The 24216-nt window shown below is 35.9% G+C and overlaps 1 protein-coding gene across 5 annotated transcripts in view; it reads right to left on the reverse strand.

The window, feature by feature from the left end:
* The window catches only part of TASOR2 (transcription activation suppressor family member 2), a 68491-nt gene that overhangs the window by 38798 nt on the left and 5477 nt on the right, over positions 1-24216 (reverse strand). For 2 of the 5 annotated variants that reach the window (XM_089906561.1, XM_089906562.1), the window contains exons 2-11: positions 19303-19480; positions 11780-11913; positions 7461-7606; positions 7069-7164; positions 5889-5961; positions 2794-2885; positions 1427-1564; positions 1163-1293; positions 1061-1080; positions 861-960 (exon numbers count right to left, since the gene is read on the reverse strand). In XM_089906561.1, the coding sequence (XP_089762687.1) occupies positions 861-960; positions 1061-1080; positions 1163-1293; positions 1427-1564; positions 2794-2885; positions 5889-5961; positions 7069-7164; positions 7461-7606; positions 11780-11913; positions 19303-19325 (953 nt within the window). In that variant the 5' untranslated portion in view covers positions 19326-19480. Of the gene's footprint in view, positions 1-860; positions 961-1060; positions 1081-1162; positions 1294-1426; positions 1565-2793; positions 2886-5888; positions 5962-7068; positions 7165-7460; positions 7607-11779; positions 11914-19302; positions 19481-24216 lie in introns of those variants that run through there. The other 3 variants (XM_089906563.1, XM_089906564.1, XM_089906565.1) reach the window with 3 other exon arrangements.

Genomic DNA, 24216 nt, shown 5'->3' on the forward strand with positions numbered 1-24216 from the left:
ATGTAAATACCATCAAACTTGCACCTACTACATCAAGCCTCCATTGATTATTATGATGTTGCCAAAATGTGATTTCCAAATTCCATCACTCTTTCTATACCTATTAGTTGCACTCTATAGTGAGAAAGAACTTTCCCTTCTCTCCCATTTATTTATTCACAGAATCCTTAATTTATTCTATGGGCTATAAATTCCCTCTCTCTTCTTAAAAAAGGCCAGTAGAAAGTAAATGATTTCTAATAGCACACCAGTTTTCATTTCATTTTTCAATTAAAGCATGTCTAACTTTCAACAGTTTTGGGTGCAAACTAAGAATAGATTAAACAAAAAGATATCACAAGATGCCCTTCACAGTTCTCTCTGCAGAAGCAAATACTGTAATTCATCATAATGTAAATACATGTAAAAGCTACTCTAATACTAGTCTAGGAAAATCATGTGAAAATTAAAAAACTAGATACTGCAAACCTTATAAAGATTCTAATAGAATTCAGTGGCTAGAATCTGTTGCATCTGTTATCTAGGCAAGTCCAAGTTGTTTCTTGGGGAAAGTCAAACTTCTAGCATCAAGTATATTAATTTAGCCTGAGAGATCATTTTCCCATAAATGGATTGAGATACTAAAACATAAAAAGTGATTTGTCAAAGATTATAAAACTAACTTATTTCAAGGCAACGGTCAGATTTATATCTGAATTTAGGTCTCCTGTGTCATGGCCCTGTGCTCTATACATCTCCCCAAGAGTAATCTAAAACCAAGTACAGTTGCTGTATTTCACACCAGTGCCAACAAGCAAGACCTCAAAATGAGAATCAAAAAATTATACAAGCATCAGTAAAGGCACTTATTCAATACTTACAGTTGTTTTGGAACCAATGTACCGTAAGAGGACCAAAGAGTTATATCACACATCAGACAGCCTTGAATAATTAATTTCCCTTTCCATGGATAGATGAGAACTGTAAGAAATGAGGGTAAGAAAGAAACTGATTATTTTATTTATGAACAAAACATTTACTTAAAGAAACAGCTAAAAGAACCAATTAAATAATTTCTTACCATCTTCTTTGAGTTCAAGTCTAGGGGGAAAAAAAAGAAGCATATTTTATAAGAGCAAAGGAAAGAAATCCAGTAAAACAAAGTATGTACATAATTACTTACTCGCTTTTATGATTATGAGCTGGTGCTGCCATCTTTTTAGGTTCCCTGTACTGAAAAGCTACAATCACATAAGGACAGATCTGTCTGGGTCGCTCAATAACAGTGCTGCCTGAAAGTTCATAGAGGTAATACTGAAAGAAGCAAAATAAGTATTATCAGGGTAATACTACAGAATTCCACGTGCGTCAAGTTTATTTCAACCCTACCCAACCCCAAAATTTAACTCATTAGATTTAGAAATGATTTATTCCCAGGTGACTATACCTGATTCAGTTCAAAGGTGCGAAAATGACTTGTCTTGTGAGAAAACTTGTTAGTATTTACAGCCACGTGGCAATCATAGCCAGAAGATGGGCTGGTATAGTTAGTTGTATAATTCTCAGACACAAACTTGACTCTTCCCTAGAATGAAAATATTAAGACTAATCAAATGTTTTCAAATAGCAATAATCTTACTCTAGGATTTATTTAAAAGTAGCCTAATAAAGAACATATACACATGTTTGCTGTCAAGGTCCCGCCTCTTCATCAACAGGACCACCAAAGGCAATACTAAGAAGACAAATAATATAAATGGTACTTCAGTGAGCAATCAAAACCTGTATTCTCTCCCCATCAAACAGCTTATGATGTTGGGCAGGGCTGGCTTCTAAGCAGTAAAGTAAGGAAGACTGAGAGCACATAGGCAAAAACTGAACAGCAGTATCCACCAGACAGGGTGGGATATGGGGGCACGAATCCAATGGCGAGGCACAATCTGACATAAGCAAAAAATGTTTGTTACCTGAGCTGACAGGCACGTTGCCTGCGGCAGAACTACAGCACTTATCACAGAGCAGGAGAGGGAAGAGTAAGGGAGGGAAGCAGTGACTATGAGCCAATGCAATGTTACTTTCCCTCCAGTTCTTGGGGACAAGTTTTGGAATATGAAGAGTTCACACTCTTAAAAAAATCAGTAGTGTTAGGTTTATAACCAAAGAACTTAAGATAGTACGAAAGCTAAAACAAAAGCAAAAACAAAACAAGACCACAGAATATGTCCTCAAAAAGCCCCCCAACCTCTAAAATTAGAGTTTTCCTACTATTTGAGTGAAAATTCTAATTGCGTGATTCATTTATACTGGACTATTTAAGAGCATTTAAAAATTTCTGAGATCATCAGTTGCAGGTGCCCCATGAAACTGTGAACAAGGTCTCAATGTTTTAGAGGTTAGAAAAATATATATATAAAGGTTTCTCATTTTGACAATTTAAATCAATGAATGTTGCTTTCTAAATTCATCTCTTATAACTGAAATCACACTGCTTTATAAGCAGCTACTTGTTTTCTGTTATTTACTATTTAAAAAGTGGCATTGTGGAACAGGGTGAGAGGAAAGCTTTTCACTGAATACCTGTTGTATTATTTTGAAGCTTTTTTTAAAAAAACATATTCATAGATCATCTATAAAATGAATTTAAAAAAAGCTTTGTCCATAAAGGAAAGCAAAAAGCAGTTATTTTTTCTGACTTTTGATAGCTGTCTTTGGCAAGGACCTTGTGTAGCAAATGATCTGCAAAGAACATTATCACAGACTGATAATCTTTCATTTTTAAAAGAAAAATTACATAGAAGCACATTTAGTCTTTACCTTAATTAGATTAAAAATTACAACATAACCAGACTTCCCATGATACCAAGGTCTTGCATGAAGATAGTCTGAGTATTTGGAAACGTATACACCTATAAAAGTATAAAAATAGATTAATTTACACTTTAAAAAGATTATTTACACATGGGTTACCTTTAACTGAACAAGACAACACAAAAGACAAATAAATGCTAACATTAAAAAACTATTTTGAAACTGCTTACCTTTTAAAAACTATTTGAGATATTCTAAAGGTATGGAAACATTAGAGCTAAGATACAATACATCTGTTCGACAACCAATTTTCTATTTGGGTATGGTAAGTGAAAAGGGATAAGAGTATCACATTTTTCAAAAGTCTTCGTGAGTCTGTGTTTTCTCCATGCAATCATTCAGTGAAAAGGCCTACAGTAATCTGATTCTCAAGTTATTTTTTGCAAAACATCTCAGTAAGTACTCATATTTAAGAATGTGTGCTGAGGTCTACTACACTGCAGCTGTGTGCCAGGCAGCAGTGCCACAAAGGGAAATACAACGAGGTCCTTCAGGCAGCTTATTCTGCTGGGCTGTGAATTCCAGGGAGGCGGGGGTTATATCTGTTTTGTTCACCACTGTAGCCACATCACAGCCCACTGCAGCTTAATAGAGAAGTGAGTCTCAAGAGGGGAGAGACTCCTTTAAGTTACCACAGGAGAAGAGGATCCCCACACGGCAGCAGCAGTGAGAATAAGGAGGAAAGGACACATTTCAGAGATATTCCTGAAGTATCTCTTTTGAAATATAAAAGACAATGGTGAGGACATGGATATAGCAGACAGAGCAATAAACTTGTGGCCAGAAGATTGGGTTCCAGTTCCAGGTTTTTCACTTACTGCTAATAATAACCATGTGACTGAGGAGTATGTCACTTAAGCGGGCAGGGTGGGCATGAGTATAGATACATAAACCACAGGGTTCTCAGGAAGATTTAAAAAGATCCATAAACTTTTAAAACTATAATACACTACAGTAATATAAAGGATTACTTTCATACACAGAACTATCCATTTCTATTTGAGTCCAAAATTACAGAACACACACAGGCAGTAGTGCTATTTTATTATTACCCCCAGTACATGTGATGAAGAAGATTGTATATTTATAGGAGCAATCCAGCCTCTATCTACTCCACCACCCTACTGAAGCCAGCCTCTCAAACATCAACAATAAACTCATGTGATTGCAGTAAAGCACAAAAATGGCCTTAATTTTTAGAGATGTAAGCTGAGGTGTTTGCTTGTAATTCACTTTCACAATTTTCAGAAAAAAAAATTTTTTTAAACAAATGAAGAGAATAATGCAAAACATTATCTGTTAAACGTAGGTGATAGGTATATTATACTATGCTCTCTACTTTTTCTATGTTAGCATTTTTCATGAAAAGAAGGAGGGGTTAAAAATAGTAGGGGAGAAGGAAAAAAAGGTTTTAGGTAAACTGTTATTCGGGTTATGAACTTATCCCCTTTCATGTCCTTTAGAAGAGCTGAATATAAGTTTAAAAAAACATTTGTTTTACACAGAGTTACCATATGAGCCAGCAATTCCACTCCTAGGTATAAACCCAACAGAAATGAAAAAACATGTCCACATAAAGACCTGTACAAGAATGTACATAGTAGCATTTTTTATAATAGCCAAAAAGTTCAAACAACCAAATGTCCATCAAGTGCTGAATGGATAAAGAAAATGTGGTACAGTGGAATAGTATTCAGTCAAAAAAGGAATGAACTATATGCTACAACATGGATGAATCTCAAAAACACTAAGCTAAGTAAAAAAGTTAGTCACAAAAGGTCATATACGATTCCATCTACATGGAATGTCTGGAATAGGCCAATCCATAGGGGCAAAAAGTAGAGTACTGGTTGCTTAGGCTGGTGGGAGTGGGGAGTGACTGATGAAAATGGTCTAAAATTGATTGTGCTGATGGCTGCATATTCATTTTAGTGAATATGCTAAAAAAAAATTGTATACTTTAAACAGGTGAAATGAATGGTATGTGAATGTTATCTCAATAAAGTTGTTATTTAAAAGAAATGGTCAGCAGGAATGTAGCCATGAAGCCCAGTAATCCTCTCAGTGCTGATCTCCAACTTCTGTAGCATCTGACACTGCTAACACCCCTCCTTACAGCCTTCTGTTCTCTGTGAAACTCCACCTCCTGATTCTTCATCCCCTGGACTGCTCTCAACTCCCTCTTCCTAGCCTTGCCCCATGGCCTCATCCCTTGCTCCCATAACCACCTGAAAGTTCTGCTCTTGCCATCTTTGCTGCCCCATGTAACAATGTTTTTGGCTTCAACTAACACCCACCCGCTGCCACCTTGAACCCCAACCTCCAGTTCTAATCCCTTTTCCAACTATTTTTACCACCAGCAGGACAGCTTTCAGAAATACTTATGACCACCTCATTATTTCTCAAATTTAGCTCACTGAAGTAGTAGTGTTCATTTAGGTGTAAGCTCCAAGCTAAGCACTTGACACAGTCTCATGTAATCCTCACAGCAAATCTAGATGATAGTTTTATCTATTTTACAGATGAGGAAAGTGAAGCTTAAAGAAATTAGTGCTAATCCACATTCTTGACAATAAGATTACCTTTCTCTTTTAACTCAACAGCTTCCCTACAATTTCCTCTCCTCCGTGTCTCTCTTCTACTGACAATATCAGTGCAGTGTAAGTTACCTTACATTTGATTCTTTGTTACTCGTCACATTCCACAGTTGCCAAGGTGCGTCAGTTCCATCTATTATGTGTTCCTACTGCCATTATGATAATTCAGAAGAAATCCTCACTAGCCCCAGATGACTGCACTAAACTCTTGGCACTGAAAGATACCTTCAGTACCTTTTCTAGTCCAACCATCCTTTTAAAAAAGATAACTCCTATTAGAAAACCTTACGTCTTAGACTCAAAGCTCATTTATATGTTTAAAGGTCTGCTTCCAAAGATTACTATTTATCATCAATGAAACTAGCATTTAACATAGGTATCTTATGTAACTAACTAAACCCCACTTCACCTTGTAAAAGAGATTCCTTTTCCTTACAGACGTACCTTTCCCTGGGTCACCCAGAGTGGTGATAGCACTGCTGCCAACACAGAGTCCACGCTGACATACCAACTTTGCCTTAAACAAAAGATCGTACTTTGCTTATCATATCGTTCTTGGGAGGGTCAATGAAATAACTCTATAATCTATATACAAACTTTCAATACAGAATCTGTACATTGTATGCATTCATGGCACAAACCAAGCTTATGTAAGGCAATTGTGTTTTAGTTAATATTAACAGTTCAAACTTTTTCGTGAAATTTTATTATTTCTGTTAACAAAAATGTCACCAGCAAAACCAAATTAAACAAGCTCACAGATAAGTCCTCTCTTGAAGATTTCTTTTTCAATTACAGCTTGGGAATCACTAAATTTGAAAATGTCTTATCCGCAAATGCTTTTTTTTTTTCTTTTTTTTAGTACGAATCCATAACATATCTTATTTGGGAGTTAAATAAACTCTCTAGTATTACTATATAATCCATAAGTTATATGGTAGTGTTAATTATTCTTTAGCAAATCTATCCCTGTTCTTTAAAAATCATGACCTCAACCGAAATACTACCTTTTTTTTTCGAAATACTACCTTTGAATTACTTTAAGTTGGATTATAGATCTCTAGCATTGCTGAACTGTATCTAGAAGCCACACACATCTCTGGAGACATACCTGCACACAGTAGTTTCCTTCTCCACAATTTAGGTACAATCAACAATATGGATGTTCAATTTTCAAAATAAGGCATGAAACAATTCCAAGTAACTAGAATGCTGAACGTGTTCATCTTGTCCCCAAAATCATGTAATTTAAACTTGAAAAACCTCCACAAGAAATAGAAAATATCTATCTAAACAATGATCGAGAATAGAAAATATCCCTTCACTCCATTAAAAGTCATTATTAATACTTAAGAAGTCTGTATTAATCAAAATCTCACCACGAGCTTACAAATGTATTCAAGATAAAACTAAAGAAAACCTATGGAAAGTTGTAGAAATCCAATCTCTTTCATGACAAGCTTTCACTGTCATTTACATTGCCACCAAACTAACAAAAAAGACTGATGAACTGGTAATCTTACAAACTTTATAGACCTAAAATACCAATATTTAACTTTAATGATATAATTAATTTTGTACATTAACATCACAAAATTACTTTTCTACGATCGAACTCCCTTACCTGATTTTCAGTTTCAAACAGAAGAAACCCGTAAGTTTCTTGAAGTTCTTCGTGAGTATAGTCACTTGCTTTTTTTTCTTGGTAAAAAGTTTTGTACTGTATAAGGAGAGAATAATCAAATGTTATAAACATGTTATTTTGCCTTGAAAATTAATTTTTAAAAATGCATCATCTGAATTCCTCCTGCTAAAAGACTAATGAAATTTATTATTTTTCTATTCCCTAGAATATATTATAATTACCTTTCAAGTGACTATTTCCAAGGATCTTTTATTTCAGCTGAAATGTGATAGCTAAAAAGAACTAGGCTTATATATCAAAAATAATGGGTCTATTTCTTTAAAACTAAAATAAAACAAACACACAGACACAGTGTGTACCAAGCACCTCACCTCATTTAAGAAAATGTCATTTTTCACCAAAGTCACTTGACTGTACTGAAAACCATGCTCAGATGCAGAGTCCAAGTAAGAAGTATGGAGAATTGAAACTGCCCTCCGGAAGACAGAGTCTGAACTCAAGGACACTGTCTCAAAAACTGTAAAACACAAACAAAAATAATGCAACTATTTAAGATAACCAAAGGATGGGGAAAAGTGGCACACTAAATATCACTGAATACTGATACAGGAAATATATCATCTATGATAATAGGAAATAATCATCTATTTCTTCCTGTATAATTAAGACATTTACAATGTGTTTTGGCTACCATATCTGGACTATCTTAAAAGATCTCACATGTGAAAATAACCTAAATGGATTATAACTGAGGGTGAGTTACTTTTAATGCAAGAATAAATCCCTTCTGGTTTAAAGCTGGGTGCTGTAGCCATACTGGGTAAAAGCAGATGCAACTGCAGTGTCAAGTTGGTGGTCAGCAACTGCTTAGACCAATGCTTCTCATTCTTAAATTTTTTTAAACCTAAGCCACATTTTGATAAACTTACCCTTCCTGTCTTCTCACCAAATCCCCAAGGAAGTCTGTTAGGTTCCTTGGAAGGAGCCTACTACTGCACACTCAGCAAACACATTAGAAATCATGTTTCTTTGGGGCTTCCTCACCAGCCTGTACATGTCTATTAAAATTTACTTCTTATGGGCTGTATTATAAAATCATCATTTTACAAAAATAAAACTTTATTACTTTTCTTGAAAGTGCTTTCTTCAAACCATCCCCATGTGTTATCCCAAAGATGCTGGTATACCCCTCCCATGAGAGGCATGCTTCCTAATTGAGAACTACTGACTCAAGCCAGTAATTCTCTTGATTGAGCCCTTGTGTCTTTTGATTTTACCAGTCCTCACTTAGCAAGAACTGAGCCTAATGAGTTCTCATAACATTTAACTATTTGATTTGTTTACTCCTTTCTATTTACATCCTCTCTATTCTCTTTAACAAGGTTGGGGGGAGGATACACACTGATTATTTGTAAATAATAGAGAGAATAATTTATGTAAGACTGGAAGTTTGGGCCTTACAGTATAAATAAGTACATTAATATGGCTTCCTACTTATACCAGGACTCTGCCAATTACACTAAAGTTCAAAAGTTAAAGAAAGCATAAGCTTTTTAATTAAAATTAATTTATGAACAACAGATTAAAAAACCCTAGACTATTACAGAAATCAAAACAAACATTTCAGTAAAATTCATTTGGACTAAACTGTCCTAATGCTTCAATTCCCAAGGTAATTTAAAAATGATTTTGATAATAATACTTCATAGTATCAAAAATAAAAGATTATAAATAGCAAGGAAAGAAAGAAAAGAGGATGAAACACTTAAGAATATTCTGAAGTTGGCATATCTGATCTATATCGATTGTATCTTTTATTTTTCCTCAGTTTCACCTTCTCTCTTTCAATATCAGTATACCAGTGCTGTGAAAAATATGGATATTCTAAAGAGATTCAAACAGCAAAACACCAGTGATAACAATTAAAAAATTATGGCTTTCTTTAGCTACTTCCTCAAAACAAACTGGGAAGCCTATGCACTTGCAAACTCCTTTTACAAATAATCTGTACAGCTAGCTCAAATGCAAATCGGGATTCCTTTAAAAATTATAATTTTGGAAACCTAGTATTTAATTTTTTTAAAAGGCAATATAATATTTAAAGAATCTAATTAGACTATGAGGCTCAATATTTGTGAAAGATGTTGCTTACAAGTGAAAGAAATAAAAGTTGTCATAGCTTTGGAAATGACCAATCTATGATTATCAACTTCCCTAAATTCTGCAAGATGTTAATAGATTATAAGTTTCAGAAGTACTGAATACTACATATATCCCCAATTTTGAGCGTCAACGCACAATAATAAACTGAAAACTGTGAGAAATAATGCAATTTAAAAAACCCTATCTAATACAATGTGGGGAGTACTGCTCCCAATAAAGCTAGGACTAATGGTAATGATTTAAAATAAACAAGGAGGAACAAGTAAGAAATGACTTATTTTGTACTTTTATACTGTAACTTCTAAAACTATTTATTTATGGTTAAAAATGCTTCCTTTTTATGTCAGCACTCTCCAAATAGCCATATGTTGGAAAAGTAATAATTTTACAGTTGGCAGAAGGAAAAGCATATCAACAGAGAAGTTAATGGAAAACCACAGTAAACCCTGAATCTTTCATGGCTTCATAATAAATGACCTCAATTATACTCTCAAGAAAGCCCAAGTTTCCTGCTCTATAATTAAGGACATAATGAGAATTTTATTGATAAATCATTTGACATTGTCTCTTCCCACACAATGCGCTTTCATTTAACCACCTAAAACAAGTGTACAAAACGAGGAGCATTAAATAAATGGATAGTTTCATTTTTTGCTGAGCAATGCACATGCTCTAGTTAAACATTCAAGATGATCAGAATATTAAGAGAAAGAAGAGGGGGCTATTCCACAAAGAAATCTAAAGCAACATCTAAGAAGGTAACTTGAAAAGTACCTGTCTGTAAAGCATAAAGAGTATCCCTTACGGTTTAAGTGATCAACAAAGAGCACATGGAAAAAATTGAAGTTGAATCAAAATGGCTCTGAAAACTGAGTTAATATTCTTTCCTGTAGCACCTGGCTTTGGGCACGTTTCTCTGCCATTTGTGGATTGGATCTTAAAAGTTAGGTCAAGCTTGGGTTTCCCTGGTGGCACAGTGGTTGAGAGTCGGCCTGCCGATGCAGGGGACACGGGTTCGTGCCCCGGTCCGGGAAGATCCCACATGCCGCGGAGCGGCTGGGCCCGTGAGCCATGGCCGCTGAGCCTGTGCGTCCGGAGCCTGTGCTCCGCAATGGGAGAGGCCACAACAGTGAGAGGTCTGCGTACCGCCAAAAAAAAAAAAAAAAAAGTTAGGTCAAGCTTGACACAACAAGTTGGATTCTGCTCAAAGCGCCCTGCATCAATCTCCGCCATCTCAAAATCCATGACAGAGATACTGAGTGTCTGATTTCGGGACACGTTTTTCTCTCTTTATAACTTCTAATAAGAGAGATAAAAAAATTATAAACCAGTTTCTGATGCTATACCACAGGTATCTATTTTCCATTCTATAAGCATCTGGTCTGAAAGCAGATAATGAGATGAACAAACGTCAACAACTTAGGTGTCACAGTAATCTAACAGAATCTAGCCACTTCTACATCTCCCCCAGACTTACATGACCACAACTCCTGTTTGTGAATTAAGCAATAGCACTTATCAAAGACAGAAACACTAAGAAACCAACAATATGTGCCATTAAAGGCCCTTAGTAGAAGGCAACCTACACCTTTTAATACTCTCCATGCCTATATACTTTATCTCCTCTAAGTAGGTCATTTGACAGTTGTTGAAGGAACAGCCCATTCTTTAATCACCTAATCCTAAAATGTACTACCCTTACCTTTAAGATATCAAAGGACTGCCAGTTTAAGATATATACAACTTTTTTAGAACACAATTTGACAGAAAGTAACAAAAACTTAAATGGGCATACCAAATAACCATTCCATTTCTGGGAATCTATCCCTCAGAAATATTAGCATAAGTGCAGGGGTTATATGTCCAAGGGTGTTCCATGCACCAACACCTATAACAGCAAAAACACTGGAGACAACCTAAATTGCCATCAATAGGGAAACACCTTGCAATTACTAAATAAAAACAAAGTAAATCTGTATATACTGACGTACAAAGATATCTATTGTATACTACTGAGTGAATAATATGTATTATCTGTCATTTTGGTAAAAAAAACCATAAAAAATTATGTGTTTGGAAGTATACAGAAAAAGATGTAGAAAGATGGGAAATCCAACCGTTAACAGTATATACACCAATGGTGATTGGGGAGTGGACAAAAAGGAGAACTTATACTTTTGCCTTATATATATCACTACAATTTAGATTTTTCTTACATAAGCATGTATTACTTCTACTATTTAAAATATCTCAATTTAAAATCAAGTAAAATAAATCATAATTTCAAAGAAATACAAATAGAGGAGTGTGACAATTTCTCTTGAACACACACACCTTTTCTGATGCAATTTGCAAACTTAATCACCTATCAATTTTGGACTAATAATAAGAAATCTGTAGCTACTGGAAGTTATAATTTTTTAAAAAGTCCTTTCATTTTACATGATCTAAATTAAAATCTAAAACACTGTACTGTGCAACTTTGGATTCATTAGTAATAGCTTATAGCATTTAGTTTAATACCCACTCTTCTCTGATATGAACCTTGTCTCGGTCTCCTCTAACAGGGAATGTAGCTGGGAGGGTGGTCTTAATTCATTTTCACCAAGTATACCCCCAGAATTCTTGACATAGTCCTGTTCTCCGCTAATGTCATAAATGCTAAAATGAAAAAAGAAAAAATTAAATCATAAAGTGAATAGTTCTAGTTCAGGCATATCTACTATATAAATAAATGTTTACTGAACATCTAGTTTGCATTAGGTACAATTTTGTAATGTTTCCCTTCTTTGTCAAGTCTCCAGAGCTAAAGGCTAAATTTGCTGTATAAGAAGTAGTAACACACATAAATTGAAATGGTTTTCCCCCAATTCTTTAATTTCTAAAGAAAATTTTCTTCACAGAGATAAACAGGAATCAATTTTGCCTCATTGAAAAAAAACTTTCAAAATGCACAGACTATAGAACCACACCCATGTTCTACTGGCTGGAAATAATAAAATCAAATAGAACACAAATAAAACCTCTCCCCACCCCTAAATAAGTAATATTTGATTCACCCTTCATTAAACAAGACTATTAGTGATGACTATTATGTATCTAGTACTATGCTATACCCTGGATTTTATCAAGACAAACGAGAAAAAGTCTCTATGATGAAAGTGTCCGGGTGGCCTGGAGATCTTAGAATGTGCTCACAAAATACTCCTAGAGTGAGTGTGTGACCTTTGGAAAGCAAGGGCTGTATCTCCTGGTGACAGTGGTCTCAAAGAGGAAAGCAGAGCTGGAAGTAAAGACCCTCCCAAACCAGATTACACTTGCAACTTACGAAAGGAGTAGCAACAAAGGCACCATATTTTTAAAAACAATCCTCAGCTTCAGGAGCAGAGGAGGGAACCCTTAAGCCTGAAAACTGCTCTGTTGCATCCGTACACTGGGCTCAAACACATCTTCAGAGCTAGAATAAGATGAAGGCAGGGAGAGTGCATCTTTTCCTTTGTCCTTGGTGAGAAAGCTTGCCCAGAATTCTCTCTGCAGGCACCCCATTCTCACCTCATTGGCCAGAACTGAGTCACACGTTTATTCCTAAAACAATCACTAACCAAAGAGAGTGGAATTACCATAATGAGCTTAGAGTAACTAATAGTCACACAGCCCCCCACTCTCACCCGCCCAAGCTGCTCCTGAAGCATGGGATCACCCCAAAAGCTAGACAAAATTGTGGTTTGGGGGAAAGGAAGAAAAAGGGAGGTGATTACTGGGAAGGCAGTCAACAACATTATCACACTATAAGGTCTCAACAAGTTAGTGGTAGGTCTGCACTAGAATCCTGGTCTCCTGAATCCCAATTTAATTCTCCCCTCTTGACATAATGAATGATATAATCAATATTGCTACTTTTTCTAAAGAATCTTAAATATATTCACACAGTTCTACCTCAAATCCTTTTTGAAAAAAGGTGTACTATTATAAAACTATACATGCTATTTTTTGTAAAGTATACTGAATTTCTTAAATAATGAACTGCTTGCAGTTCCTCATGTATATCGTGTTTCCACCTCTGCATTTGCTATTTCTATTGCCCTGAAAATGTATACACTAGTGCCCTTTTTTGGCTTATCATTTGAATACTTACTTAGATTTCAGGTATCAGTACCTCTCTGAAACCTTTCATGACATATCCCATCTCAATGACACTGGCTGTTGGTATCACTGGGTACCCACTGTATCATGTTCCAGATTCTCCCACATATTTACAGTACTGATTTTGTTATAGATTCTTCTTCCTACCACTGGATTAGATGAAAAACTTTCTTGACTGGACCTTTATTTTCTAAATACCTTCTCACTCTTTTTGTCTAATTGTTGTGGCTATTCTATTTTTTAGGAGAGTTCTTCAGCTTTATTATCTAATCCTTTCCTGCTTCCTGAATAATTTCTCTCCTTTTTTAAAAAAAAGAATCTCTTCTTTTACGTAAGTTGTATTTTCTCTTTTCTTTTTAAAGATACCACAGTTTACAGATACTTCTATTTCTATTCCACCCATATTCCTGCCCTGAGAAGTACTTGGTACCTCTAAATCCTGAGCCTTTTCCAGATTCTGTGGAGGGAATCGGCTTGCTTCTCTTGTTGGCTTACCTCTCTTCAGCCTTCAGCATTCTCTAATCCACTAAATCATTTAGTAATTGACCACCTTCTTTTGTAGTTTCCCAAATACTGATTTCATTTATCTTGTCCTTTCTCACTCTCTTGATCTTTGTGGATTTATATCTTTACTCTTTTACTATAATCTTAGTGGAATTTCCAGAGGAGTGTACAACTGGAGGTGTCACAGACATAACTGAAGTGTCTACTTAATGTAAGTCTTAATTTCTTCAATCAAAAAATGTGCAATATACCACCTACCATGGTAGCTACTATCACCATTATTTTTATTTTAACTTTTATAATTATGAAGACCTCATTTTATTTACTTATGTATTTATCACAGAACTAATTACATATCAAATCTTCAACAAATATTAATTTTAAAAGAATTAATTTTTAGTGTGTATTAACGCAATAACCATTTACTCAAATACATGAAAAGAACAGTCAAAGTAGATCTTCAATGATTTCTTTCAGAGTATTTATCATGGTTTATAATTACATAATCATAATTATTTCACTAATGTCTATTTACCTAATAAACCAAGCCTTATGAGGACAGGAATCATGTCTGTTTTGTCTACTTGTGATTACCCAGCATCAGCCCAATGCCTGGCACGCAGTGAATGTTCAGTAAATATGTATTTGATAATTAAATGAAAGAATAATACTTATGCAATTTAATCTGAGTTCCAAAACTCAGAAAAAGAGCTTCCCGATTTTTTTTATAAAGCAGTCAAATGCTAACACCAAAATCTGACAAAGAAAATACTAAGAAAGGAAACTATAGATCTCATGAATATTGATACTAAAATCCTAAAATATATGTATTGGCAAAGGGAATCCATCAGGACACTAATATAATAACAGAAGTCAATTAAGGTACATTTTAGGAATGTATGAATTGGTTCAATAAATAGGAAATCCATAAATTTAACTAACCACATTAACAGGTCAAAGTTATCATGAGGGGCTGCTGGAACATGGGATGAGGTAGGAGAGCCACATGTCAGACTGTCCAAAGGAAGTTACTATATACTTCTTTCCAAACAGATGACTTAGATAAGCTTTTGTTGCTGCACAGTATTTTTTTCATTTATGTAGTATTATTTTGGCCACACTTAATCTACAAAACAAATTGATGCTTCCAAATAAAAGAAAGCTGTTCATTTAATGTAACACAGAAAAAATCCCACCGTAAGTTGTTTAGGGGAAAGAAAAGCTGATAACAAAGGAGAAGTATGTATATATATATACACAAAGTCTTAAGAACATATACTATGATTTAAACAATGGTCATCATCTGTATAATGCTTATCAATATCTGATGTTTTTCTTGTTTATTTGATTATGCTCCCACCACTAGATTATTAGCTTCATGAATACAGGAATTTATCCTTTTCCATGCTGTACCCCAGTGCCCAGAACAGTGCCTGGTACACAGTAAGGTTTCAATAAACATTCATGTATTGAATGAATCAATCCATATTCCAAATCACTTCACTTCTCTACTTAAACCCTTAGTGGCTTCTCGTTGCCCCCAGAATACAACACACACTCCCTGCCATGGCCCTGTGAAATCTGACCCCTGCTTGCTTCCTCCACCTCACCTGATCCTCCCTCCTCTGGCTTACTACTACGGTCCAGGTACCCTGGTCTTTCCATTCAAGCTCTTTGCTCTTTTCAGGCCTTTGCACTTGCTGTTATTTCTGACTGAAACGCTCGCTCTCCTGTTTTGCCCTTGGCTTAGCTCCCTCTCTTCTTTTAGTGAAATCTCAAGTTATTCCCTCAGATAAACCTCCTCTGATCACCCCACCTAAAGTAGGTATTTTCTTTAAATCACTCATTACAACATACAGCTATTTTGTCAATTTACTTTTGGGTGTGTGTGTGTGTCCATCTTCCCCAGCAGAATGTAAGGTCCACAGAGGCAGATACTCTTTGTCTTGCTCACAAAGCCCTTCAGTACCCAGCAGAGCTCCTAGCACCACAGTACTCAACGCTCTACCAAGTTATCTTTGGGTAGGTCAAGTACAGGTAATTCCTGTTTCATTCTTTTTACAGCTTTACGTATTATCTGAAATTTTACGTAAGCATAAATATAATCTGGGGAACTAAAGCTATTTTCATTTTGGAAAAAAAGATCTTCCATGGCCCTAAGTAGTAGCAAGTTAGTTTTTAAAATGAACACAAAGTAAATGAACGGAAATAGCATTTCCCATAAGCCAAAACAGTAAGAGACCCATAAGATAAAGCTTCTCTATTAAAAAATAGAAAATACTACAGAATGAGAAATGTATGATTTTTATAACAATTTTTAAGTTCTTAAAAATTTTTAAACTTTAAAAATTTCTTAAATTAAAAAAAGTCTACCATGTACAAAAGTTTAAATGTTTTCTAATGTCAAGATAATCACCCACAGAAAGAATAAAAACCAAGATACCCTTGCTATTATTTGAAGTGCAAAAGTCCATTTGGAATCACTGCTTTACAATTCAAAAGATTTCCTAAAATACTGTAAGTCTACACACACAGAAGAGTTGTAAAGAGTGATGCCATCTCTCTGGCAGTTCGGCAAGGGTTTCTCCACTCCACGCTCGCAGAATCCCATGAGTCAGGAGGCAAAGGCGCTCCGTAAACCCTTAAGTACATAGAACCGTTTGTTCACCACCTACCTCGGCGGCCCCACCAAAGCTTCACTCCCTAAAGGCCCCTGAAGGTGGGACACCTAGTCCGTCCCTTCTCCCAGTCTCCTCGTCACCCAGTTGTCTGGCAGGCAGCTCACCGGCCAGGTGGGAGGCCCTAGACGCCGGTGTCTCCAGGAGCCCCTGGCTGGGTGGGGGTTAGGGCCGGCCCCTCCTCCTCACCTCATGGTGTGTGGCGGAGGGGGTGTCCCTCTGCCCAGCTGGCCTCTCCGGCCCCCTCCCGCCAGCGAAAGCCAGTGTGGCGGGGGCGGCGCGGGTTGTGCCTTTAAAAGTCAACGAGGGCGGGTGGCGAACCGCGAGCCGCGCACACGCGCACAGCCAGGCTACCTGGCTGTGCGCCGGGTCGGGGAGCCGCAGTCTGGTCCGAGGGCTGGACAAGCAGAGTGTCCTCAGTTCCCTGTTTCTGACGTCTCCCAATACTCTTAGGTGGACAGTTTTATTGTTATTTTACAACGATCGCTCCAAGCTTCAATTCCCTCGAAGGTCTTGCCTGCAGGTTATTCAGTAACCATTCTGGATTGCAAATCCTAGACCTAAACCGAAATCCATGTCTTTTCACCACAGTGACCCCAAGTTATTCTAACTCACCGCTGCTATAAAGCTTTCCCATTATTGTCTAGTAAACTCGCTGATTATAGTTTCATGGGGCTTTGCTGTGTAATTTACAAAAATAAAAGGTCTACTGAATATGGTTTTGGATACTCCATATACGCCCAGGAGATGCTGATACCAGCACCCAGGGTTGGGATGGGGTGCTTGTCCCTCCCACTAAGCCACACAGCCCTAACAAAACTCATGAAAAATAAAGTTGGAGTGTGTGTGTGCGTGTGTGCGTGTGTGTGTGTGTGTGTGTGGTGTTTGGCCTGATCTAAGGACGTCTTTCCTTTTGGCTTATGTTTTAACCAAGTAATCTAAGACATCCATATGCATTTCCTGGACCGTATCTGCACTTGCTAGCGGAAAACTAATCAGGAGCTCCTATGGTATTGTACAAATAGAAAACATACAGGAAAACCTTAATTCACAAAGGAAATTACTTAAATTCATAAAGAATCACGTAGATTAATTACTATTTAAAATAGCAAAATCACTTTGCATATTTAACATATGCAATGGGAGAGCAACTGCCTTCTTTTTAAAAACTTTAAAAAATTATTTCCATTGCTAGGGGGAAAATTGGCTGCGGGTGGTAGTGGTGTGATGAATTGGGAGATTGGGATTGACATGTATACACTAATATGTATAAAATGGATAACTAATAAGAACCTGCTATATAAAAATATAAAGAAAATTCAAAAGTAAAAAAAAAATTATTTCCATTGCTAAAAATCCCTTTGTACTATGATTTTTTCATTTAACTGTGGCTTACTTTTAGACTTAATATTCAATTTTTGAAGACTGTTTTAACATTTTCAAAATCCATTTCTACTATAAAAAAGATTTCTATATATCAGACAGATGCTTATAATCTTATATCACATTTTGTTTTCTTTCTTGCTATGCTGTGTAAAAAGTCAACAGATTCTTTGGAGAACATACTTTCCATATTCAAGATTATGCACTTTTTATTAGAATCACTTCGAAGTTGATATGGTGCCATTTTCAGACATCTGTATAAAGGAACCGGCCTTTGCTCTGGCTCATCAAACCACGTTTACTAATTTGTGCTTCAGCATTAAACTATCAGCCTGCAATGAATGGCTGCATTAAACTCATTACTGTATTTATACACTACAAAGATACTGTTAAGTAGTTTTGTCCTTCTTACAAGAAAATCCTAAGACTAAATTTCTCTCAGGGTCAATTACATTTTAAGACCTGCTTTAGATTATTTTGATTATCACATATAACAAAAGGGAAAGTGACATCTAATCCATACCATAACAATGATTTTTTTTTAATCACCACCACCCCTAGATATATCCCATCACAAATGCCCTGGGCAGAGAATAGGCCTATTTACTAAAGGTGGCTCATAGAGAAGTGGAGGATAACCACAGGGTGAAGCAGGTGCTTCAGCTGGTCAAAACAGGCCTCAGGAGTTGGGGTCTTGAATATTTAATGAGGGAGCAGGTGTACCCAAAGGTTCTAAACAGGGTCTATTTCACCGTACCAAGGAGGGCAGAGTCTTTAACACAGAATATTACCAAGGGATTTAGTTATCCAATTAAGTGTTACTAAATTCTTAAGAAAAAACAGAAAGTATGCCCCAGACACTTCTTAGAAAATTCATAAATAAAAAGAGAGGCCAAATTTAAAAACAAAAGGCCAATTGAGTTAAACAATAAAAGCCAAAAGCTAGTTCTTTTTTTTTTAAAAAAAGAGTTTTTTTAATGTGGACCATTTCTTTAAAAAAATCTTTACTGAATTTGTTACAATATTGCTTCTGTTTTATGGTTTTTGTGCCCCCCCCACCCCCGCCAGCCATGAGGCATGGGGGATCTTAGCTCCCCCACCAGGGATTGAACCCACACCCCCTGCATTGGAAGGTGAAGCCCTAACCACTGGACCGCCAGGGAAGTCCCCAAACTGGTTCTTTTGGAATAAGTAACCTTTAGCAAATATAATCAATAAAGAGAAAAAATTAAATATCAACAAAAGGAGGCTAACCACAAATACAGGGAAAAATTTCTAAAATAATAAATTATCACACACTATACCAATAAATTTGAAAATTATAAAAATATAATTTACTAACATTGGTCTAAGTGGAAGAAACATCTGAATAGACCAATTACGATGAAAAAACTGAAAGAGTAGTTGCAGTCCTACTCCTCTCAAAAGACCAGTTCCAGAGTTTTATTGTCAAGGTTCACAATTTCACTTATCAGATTATCAAAAATCCACGAGTTTGGCAATGCAGTCTGTTGGGGAAACTGTGGGAAACAAAGGAAAAGAAAAGCAAAAGACCAGGAAAAAATATTTACCATGGTGGTTATAAAAGATTTATTTATACATTAAGACAAACAGATCAACAGAACATAAAAATGGAAATTCACAGTTCAGGAATTATGAATAAGTCAATAAACACATTTCAAAACACCTCCAATTTACAGACTTAAAAAAGCCAAATAAACCCAAGCAAGATAAATATAGATACAGTGAAACAGCAGAAAGCTAAAAACAAAGGGAAAAATATTAAAGCAGCCAGAGACAAGGAACTGAAAGACTGACAGGTGACTTTTCAATAGCAATAATGGAAACCAAAAGACAGAGGAATGAGATCTTCAAATTGCTACAAGAAAATAACTGCCAACCTAAACTGCTATGTTCTGCAAAAACATCTTCCTTAAGTGATGGTGAAACAAAGACACTTTCAGGTAAACACAAACTAAGAGAGTTCATCTATTCTAAAGGATAGACTTTAAGCAGAAGGAAAATGGCCCTAGGTGGATGGTCTAAAAGATAAAACAATCAATGAATAATAGAGAAAGTAGCAAAAATGTGGGAAATATAAAAAAGGACTGACTGCAAAACACAATAACAATTCTAAACAGGTCTCCTTCTGTCTTGTAAGAATATTAAAAAAAAATTAAACTACATAATAATAACATGTTAAGTCATGAGGGGCTGAATAAAATTAAACTACTAAGGCTCTTGTATTATCTAAGAGGAAGGTAAAGATATTGGTTATTTTTATTATTTTTTTAATTTTTTTTTTTGCGGTACACGGGCCTCTCGCCACCGCGGCCTCTACTGTTGCGGAGCACAGGCCCCGGACGCGCAGGCCCAGCGGCCATGGCCCACGGGCCCAGCCGCTCTGCGGCACATGGGATCCTCCCGGACCGGCGCACGAACCCGTGTCCCCTGCATCAGCAGGCGGACCCCCAACCCCTGCGCCACCACGGAAGCCCTACTGGTTATTTTTAGATTTTGAAAAGTCAAGGATGCATGATATTTCTAGGATAACTATAAAAAGAAAAAAGTATAAAACTTCTGAAATAATATGGGGAAAATGAAATGATATAAGATATTAAATAGCTATTTTCAAAAAATAACAAAAAAGGAGAAAAAAGAAATATAAAACAGCCAGGACAAATAGAAAGCAAAAATAAGAGCAACTGTAGCAAATGTAAATAGGCTATATCCCAGCTAAAAATGTTTGAAAATTGCATTAAAATTCCAACTGATGCTCTTTAAAATAAGCATATCTAAAGCATACACATGCATACAAATCTATAGCTATCTCAAAAATAGTTTAATAAATGAAAAAACAAAAAATAAACACAAAAAGAAATATATGATAAGACTTCCCCGGTAGCTCAGTGCTTAAGAATCTACCTGCCAACGCAGGGGACACAGGTTCAAGCCTTGGTCTGGGAAGATCCCACATGCTGCAGAGCAACTAAGCCCATGTGCCACAACTACTGAGTCTGCAAGCCAAACTACTGAGCCCACGTGCCACAACTACTGAAGCCTGCGAGCCTAGAGCCTGTGCTCCGCAACAGGAGAAGCCACCGCAATGAGAAGCCTGCACACCACAACGAAGAGTAGTCCCGTCTCACCGCAACTAGAGACAGCCCGCACACAGCAACAAAGAGCCAACGCAGCTGAGTATAAAATATAAACAAATAAATAAAAAAAGAATTAAAAAATAAAAACAAACACATGATAGAGATAATCACAAAGCTAAAAAAGGATTCACTAAAAAGACTAAGATAGATGATAAACTACAGGCAAGATGAATTAATAGAAAAGGAGGAGGGGAGTTGGGAACAGAAATATGCATTATCAGAAATGAAAAAAGGAGACATAATTACACATTCTTCAGACATTAAAAATAGGAAGAGGGCACTTTTAACAACTCTGTACCAATAAATATTACAAATTTAGACAAAATGGACCGAGTCCTAGAAAAAATCTAATTTACCAAAACTGACATAATTTTCTTTAAGAATCTAAGTAATCCTGCTACTATTAAAAAAATTAAATCACTAGTCAAGAATCTGCCACCACCAAAACTTCAAACCCAAGTGGATTCAATGGTAATTTCTACCACACCCGGTTATCCATATGTGAATAAAGTTAAAATTACAGCTATACTCCAAACTACCCACAAATAACAATTCTAAATATACAGACATGAAATAAAAATGTTTAAAATTAAGAATTACTAGCACCACAAAGAGAAAAAGAATTTGCAACCTACTTAACTATCAAAAGATTAGTACCTAGAGTATGTAAAGAAGTCCCAAAGTTCAACAACCCAATAAAAAACAGAAAAATGGACAAAGGATATGAACAGTTAGTACAAAAAAAGAGGGGGGAAAGACCTTTAAGCATATATAAAGATGCTCAAACAGTCCAAGGAAATGTAAATTCAAATAAACTGATACCACTTTTCACTGATCACACTATCAAAACCTATAAATTTATAAGCATATTCCGTGAGGGGAGGTTTTAGGAAAAAGTCACTTAGGTATACTGCAGGTAAGAGTGCAAAATCCAAGGAAAAGCAATTTGGCAATATTTACCAAAATTTCAAAACCATTTACATATTGACCCAACAATCAGTTTTGGAAATTAACTGTATAGAAATCTCACATACAAAATGACAACTCTACAAAGTTACTCCATGCACCACTGTTTTGTTTTTTTTACTAGCAAAAGATTAGAAAAATATCAAATACTCTATCTACTACAGATTAGGTAAAACTGGTACAGCCACAAAGTAGAAAACTGCTTTTCCTACTCTATAGAATGAGTATGCTTCCTCTATACTGATTTGTGAAGACTTCTAGAATATACTGAAAAGTGGAGGAAAATAAAGGAGCATAATAGCAGAAATTAGAGTAAGAAGGCGGAATATAAAAAAATACACTGGGGGAATGAGCTGGACAGGTACAGGGGAGAAAGACTTTCTTCAATGTATGCCTTTACATGTTTTTAAATTGTTTAAATAAATGATCCTAGTAACTTTTTTAGCAACAGGAAGAGTTCATCAACTAGTATATATAACATATTTCATTTTAATTCGTAGACATTAGTAAGAAAAAACAAGCAGCCTGTAGAAAACAGACCCTGAGTTTCTTTTAAGTAATCAGAGAAATGCAGTTTAAAACCACAGTAATATATCATTTCACTTCTACCAGACCAGCAAAGATTTTAAAAGTTGGACAATGCCATATGTAGAGAGAATGGTGAGCAAAGGGAGGTTTCATTCACAACTGGTGGAGTATAAATCAGAATCACCATCTGGGAAAAGTCAGATATTATCTAATGAAATTGAACATGCAAATATCCTCCCAATGGATCTAGCACTTCCACTACAAATATGCCCGATCAACAGTACTGTGTATATGCACTTGGAGATGACTGAGAACATTTATGGCTCCACTAATTATAATGGCCCAAATGTTGGTAATAACCAATGTTCATAAAGAATAAAATGGATAAACGTATAATATATTCTTAGAGTAGATTATTATACTTCAACAAAAACGAATGAATCACAGGAGTGGTTCTCAAAGTGGTGATGATAATGTAAGTGAGTTTTTGGTATTATATATTGAAATGTGCCATCATTTGGGAAATCTACATAATTCAGTGAACTAGTATCTTCCTCATGACCAATGCATGGGTGAAAGATCCCTTTAAAGTGCAAGCTACCAGACAAACATGTCACAAAGGAAGAAAACTACAGGCCAATATCACTGATGAACATAGATGCAAAAATCCTCAACAAAATAGTAGCAAACAGAATCCAACAGCACGTTAAAAGGATCATACACCATGATCAACTGGGGTTTATCCCAGGAATGCAAGGATTCTTCAATATACAAAAATCAATCAATGTGATACACCATATTAACAAACTGAAGGAGAAAGAGCATATGACCATCTCAATAGATGCAGAAAAAGCTTCTGAAAAAATTCAACACCCATTTATGATAAAAACCCTCCAGAAAGTAGGCACAGAGAGAACTTACCTCAACATAATAAAGGCCATATATGACAAACCCACAGACAGCATCGTTCTCAATGGTGAAAAACTGAAACCATTACCTCAACATAATAAAGGCCATATGTGACAAACCCACAGGCAGCATCGTTCTCAATGGTGAAAAACTGAAACCATTTCCTCTAAGATCAGTAACAAAACAAGGTTGCCCACTCTCACCACTATTATTCAACACAGTTTTGGAAGTTTTAGCCACAGCAATCAGAGAAGAAGAAGAAATAAAAGGAATCCAAACCAGAAAAGTAGAAGCAAAGCTGTCACTGTCTGCTGATGACATAATACTATAGAGAATCCTAAATACTCTACCAGAAAACTACTAGAGCTAATCAGTGAATTTGGCAATGTAGCAGGATACAAAATTTATGCACAGAAATCTCTTGCATTCCTATAAACTAATGATAAAAAGTCTGAAAGAGAAATTAAGGAAACACTCCCATTTACCACTGCAACAAAAAGAATAAAATACCTAGGAATAAACCTACCTAAGGACACAAAAGACCTGTATGCAGAAAACTATAAGACACTGATGAAAGAAATTAAAGATGATACCAACAGATGGAGAGATATACCATGTTCTTGGATTGGGAGAATCAACATTGTGAAAATGACTCTACTACCCGAAGCAATCTACAAATTCAATGCAATCCTTTT

Source organism: Delphinapterus leucas, chromosome 2, assembly GCF_059928025.1.
Source record: "Delphinapterus leucas isolate spDelLeu-1000000601 "Yukka" chromosome 2, BTC_Dleu_Yukka2, whole genome shotgun sequence".
Classification (NCBI taxonomy): Eukaryota; Metazoa; Chordata; class Mammalia; order Artiodactyla; family Monodontidae; genus Delphinapterus; species Delphinapterus leucas.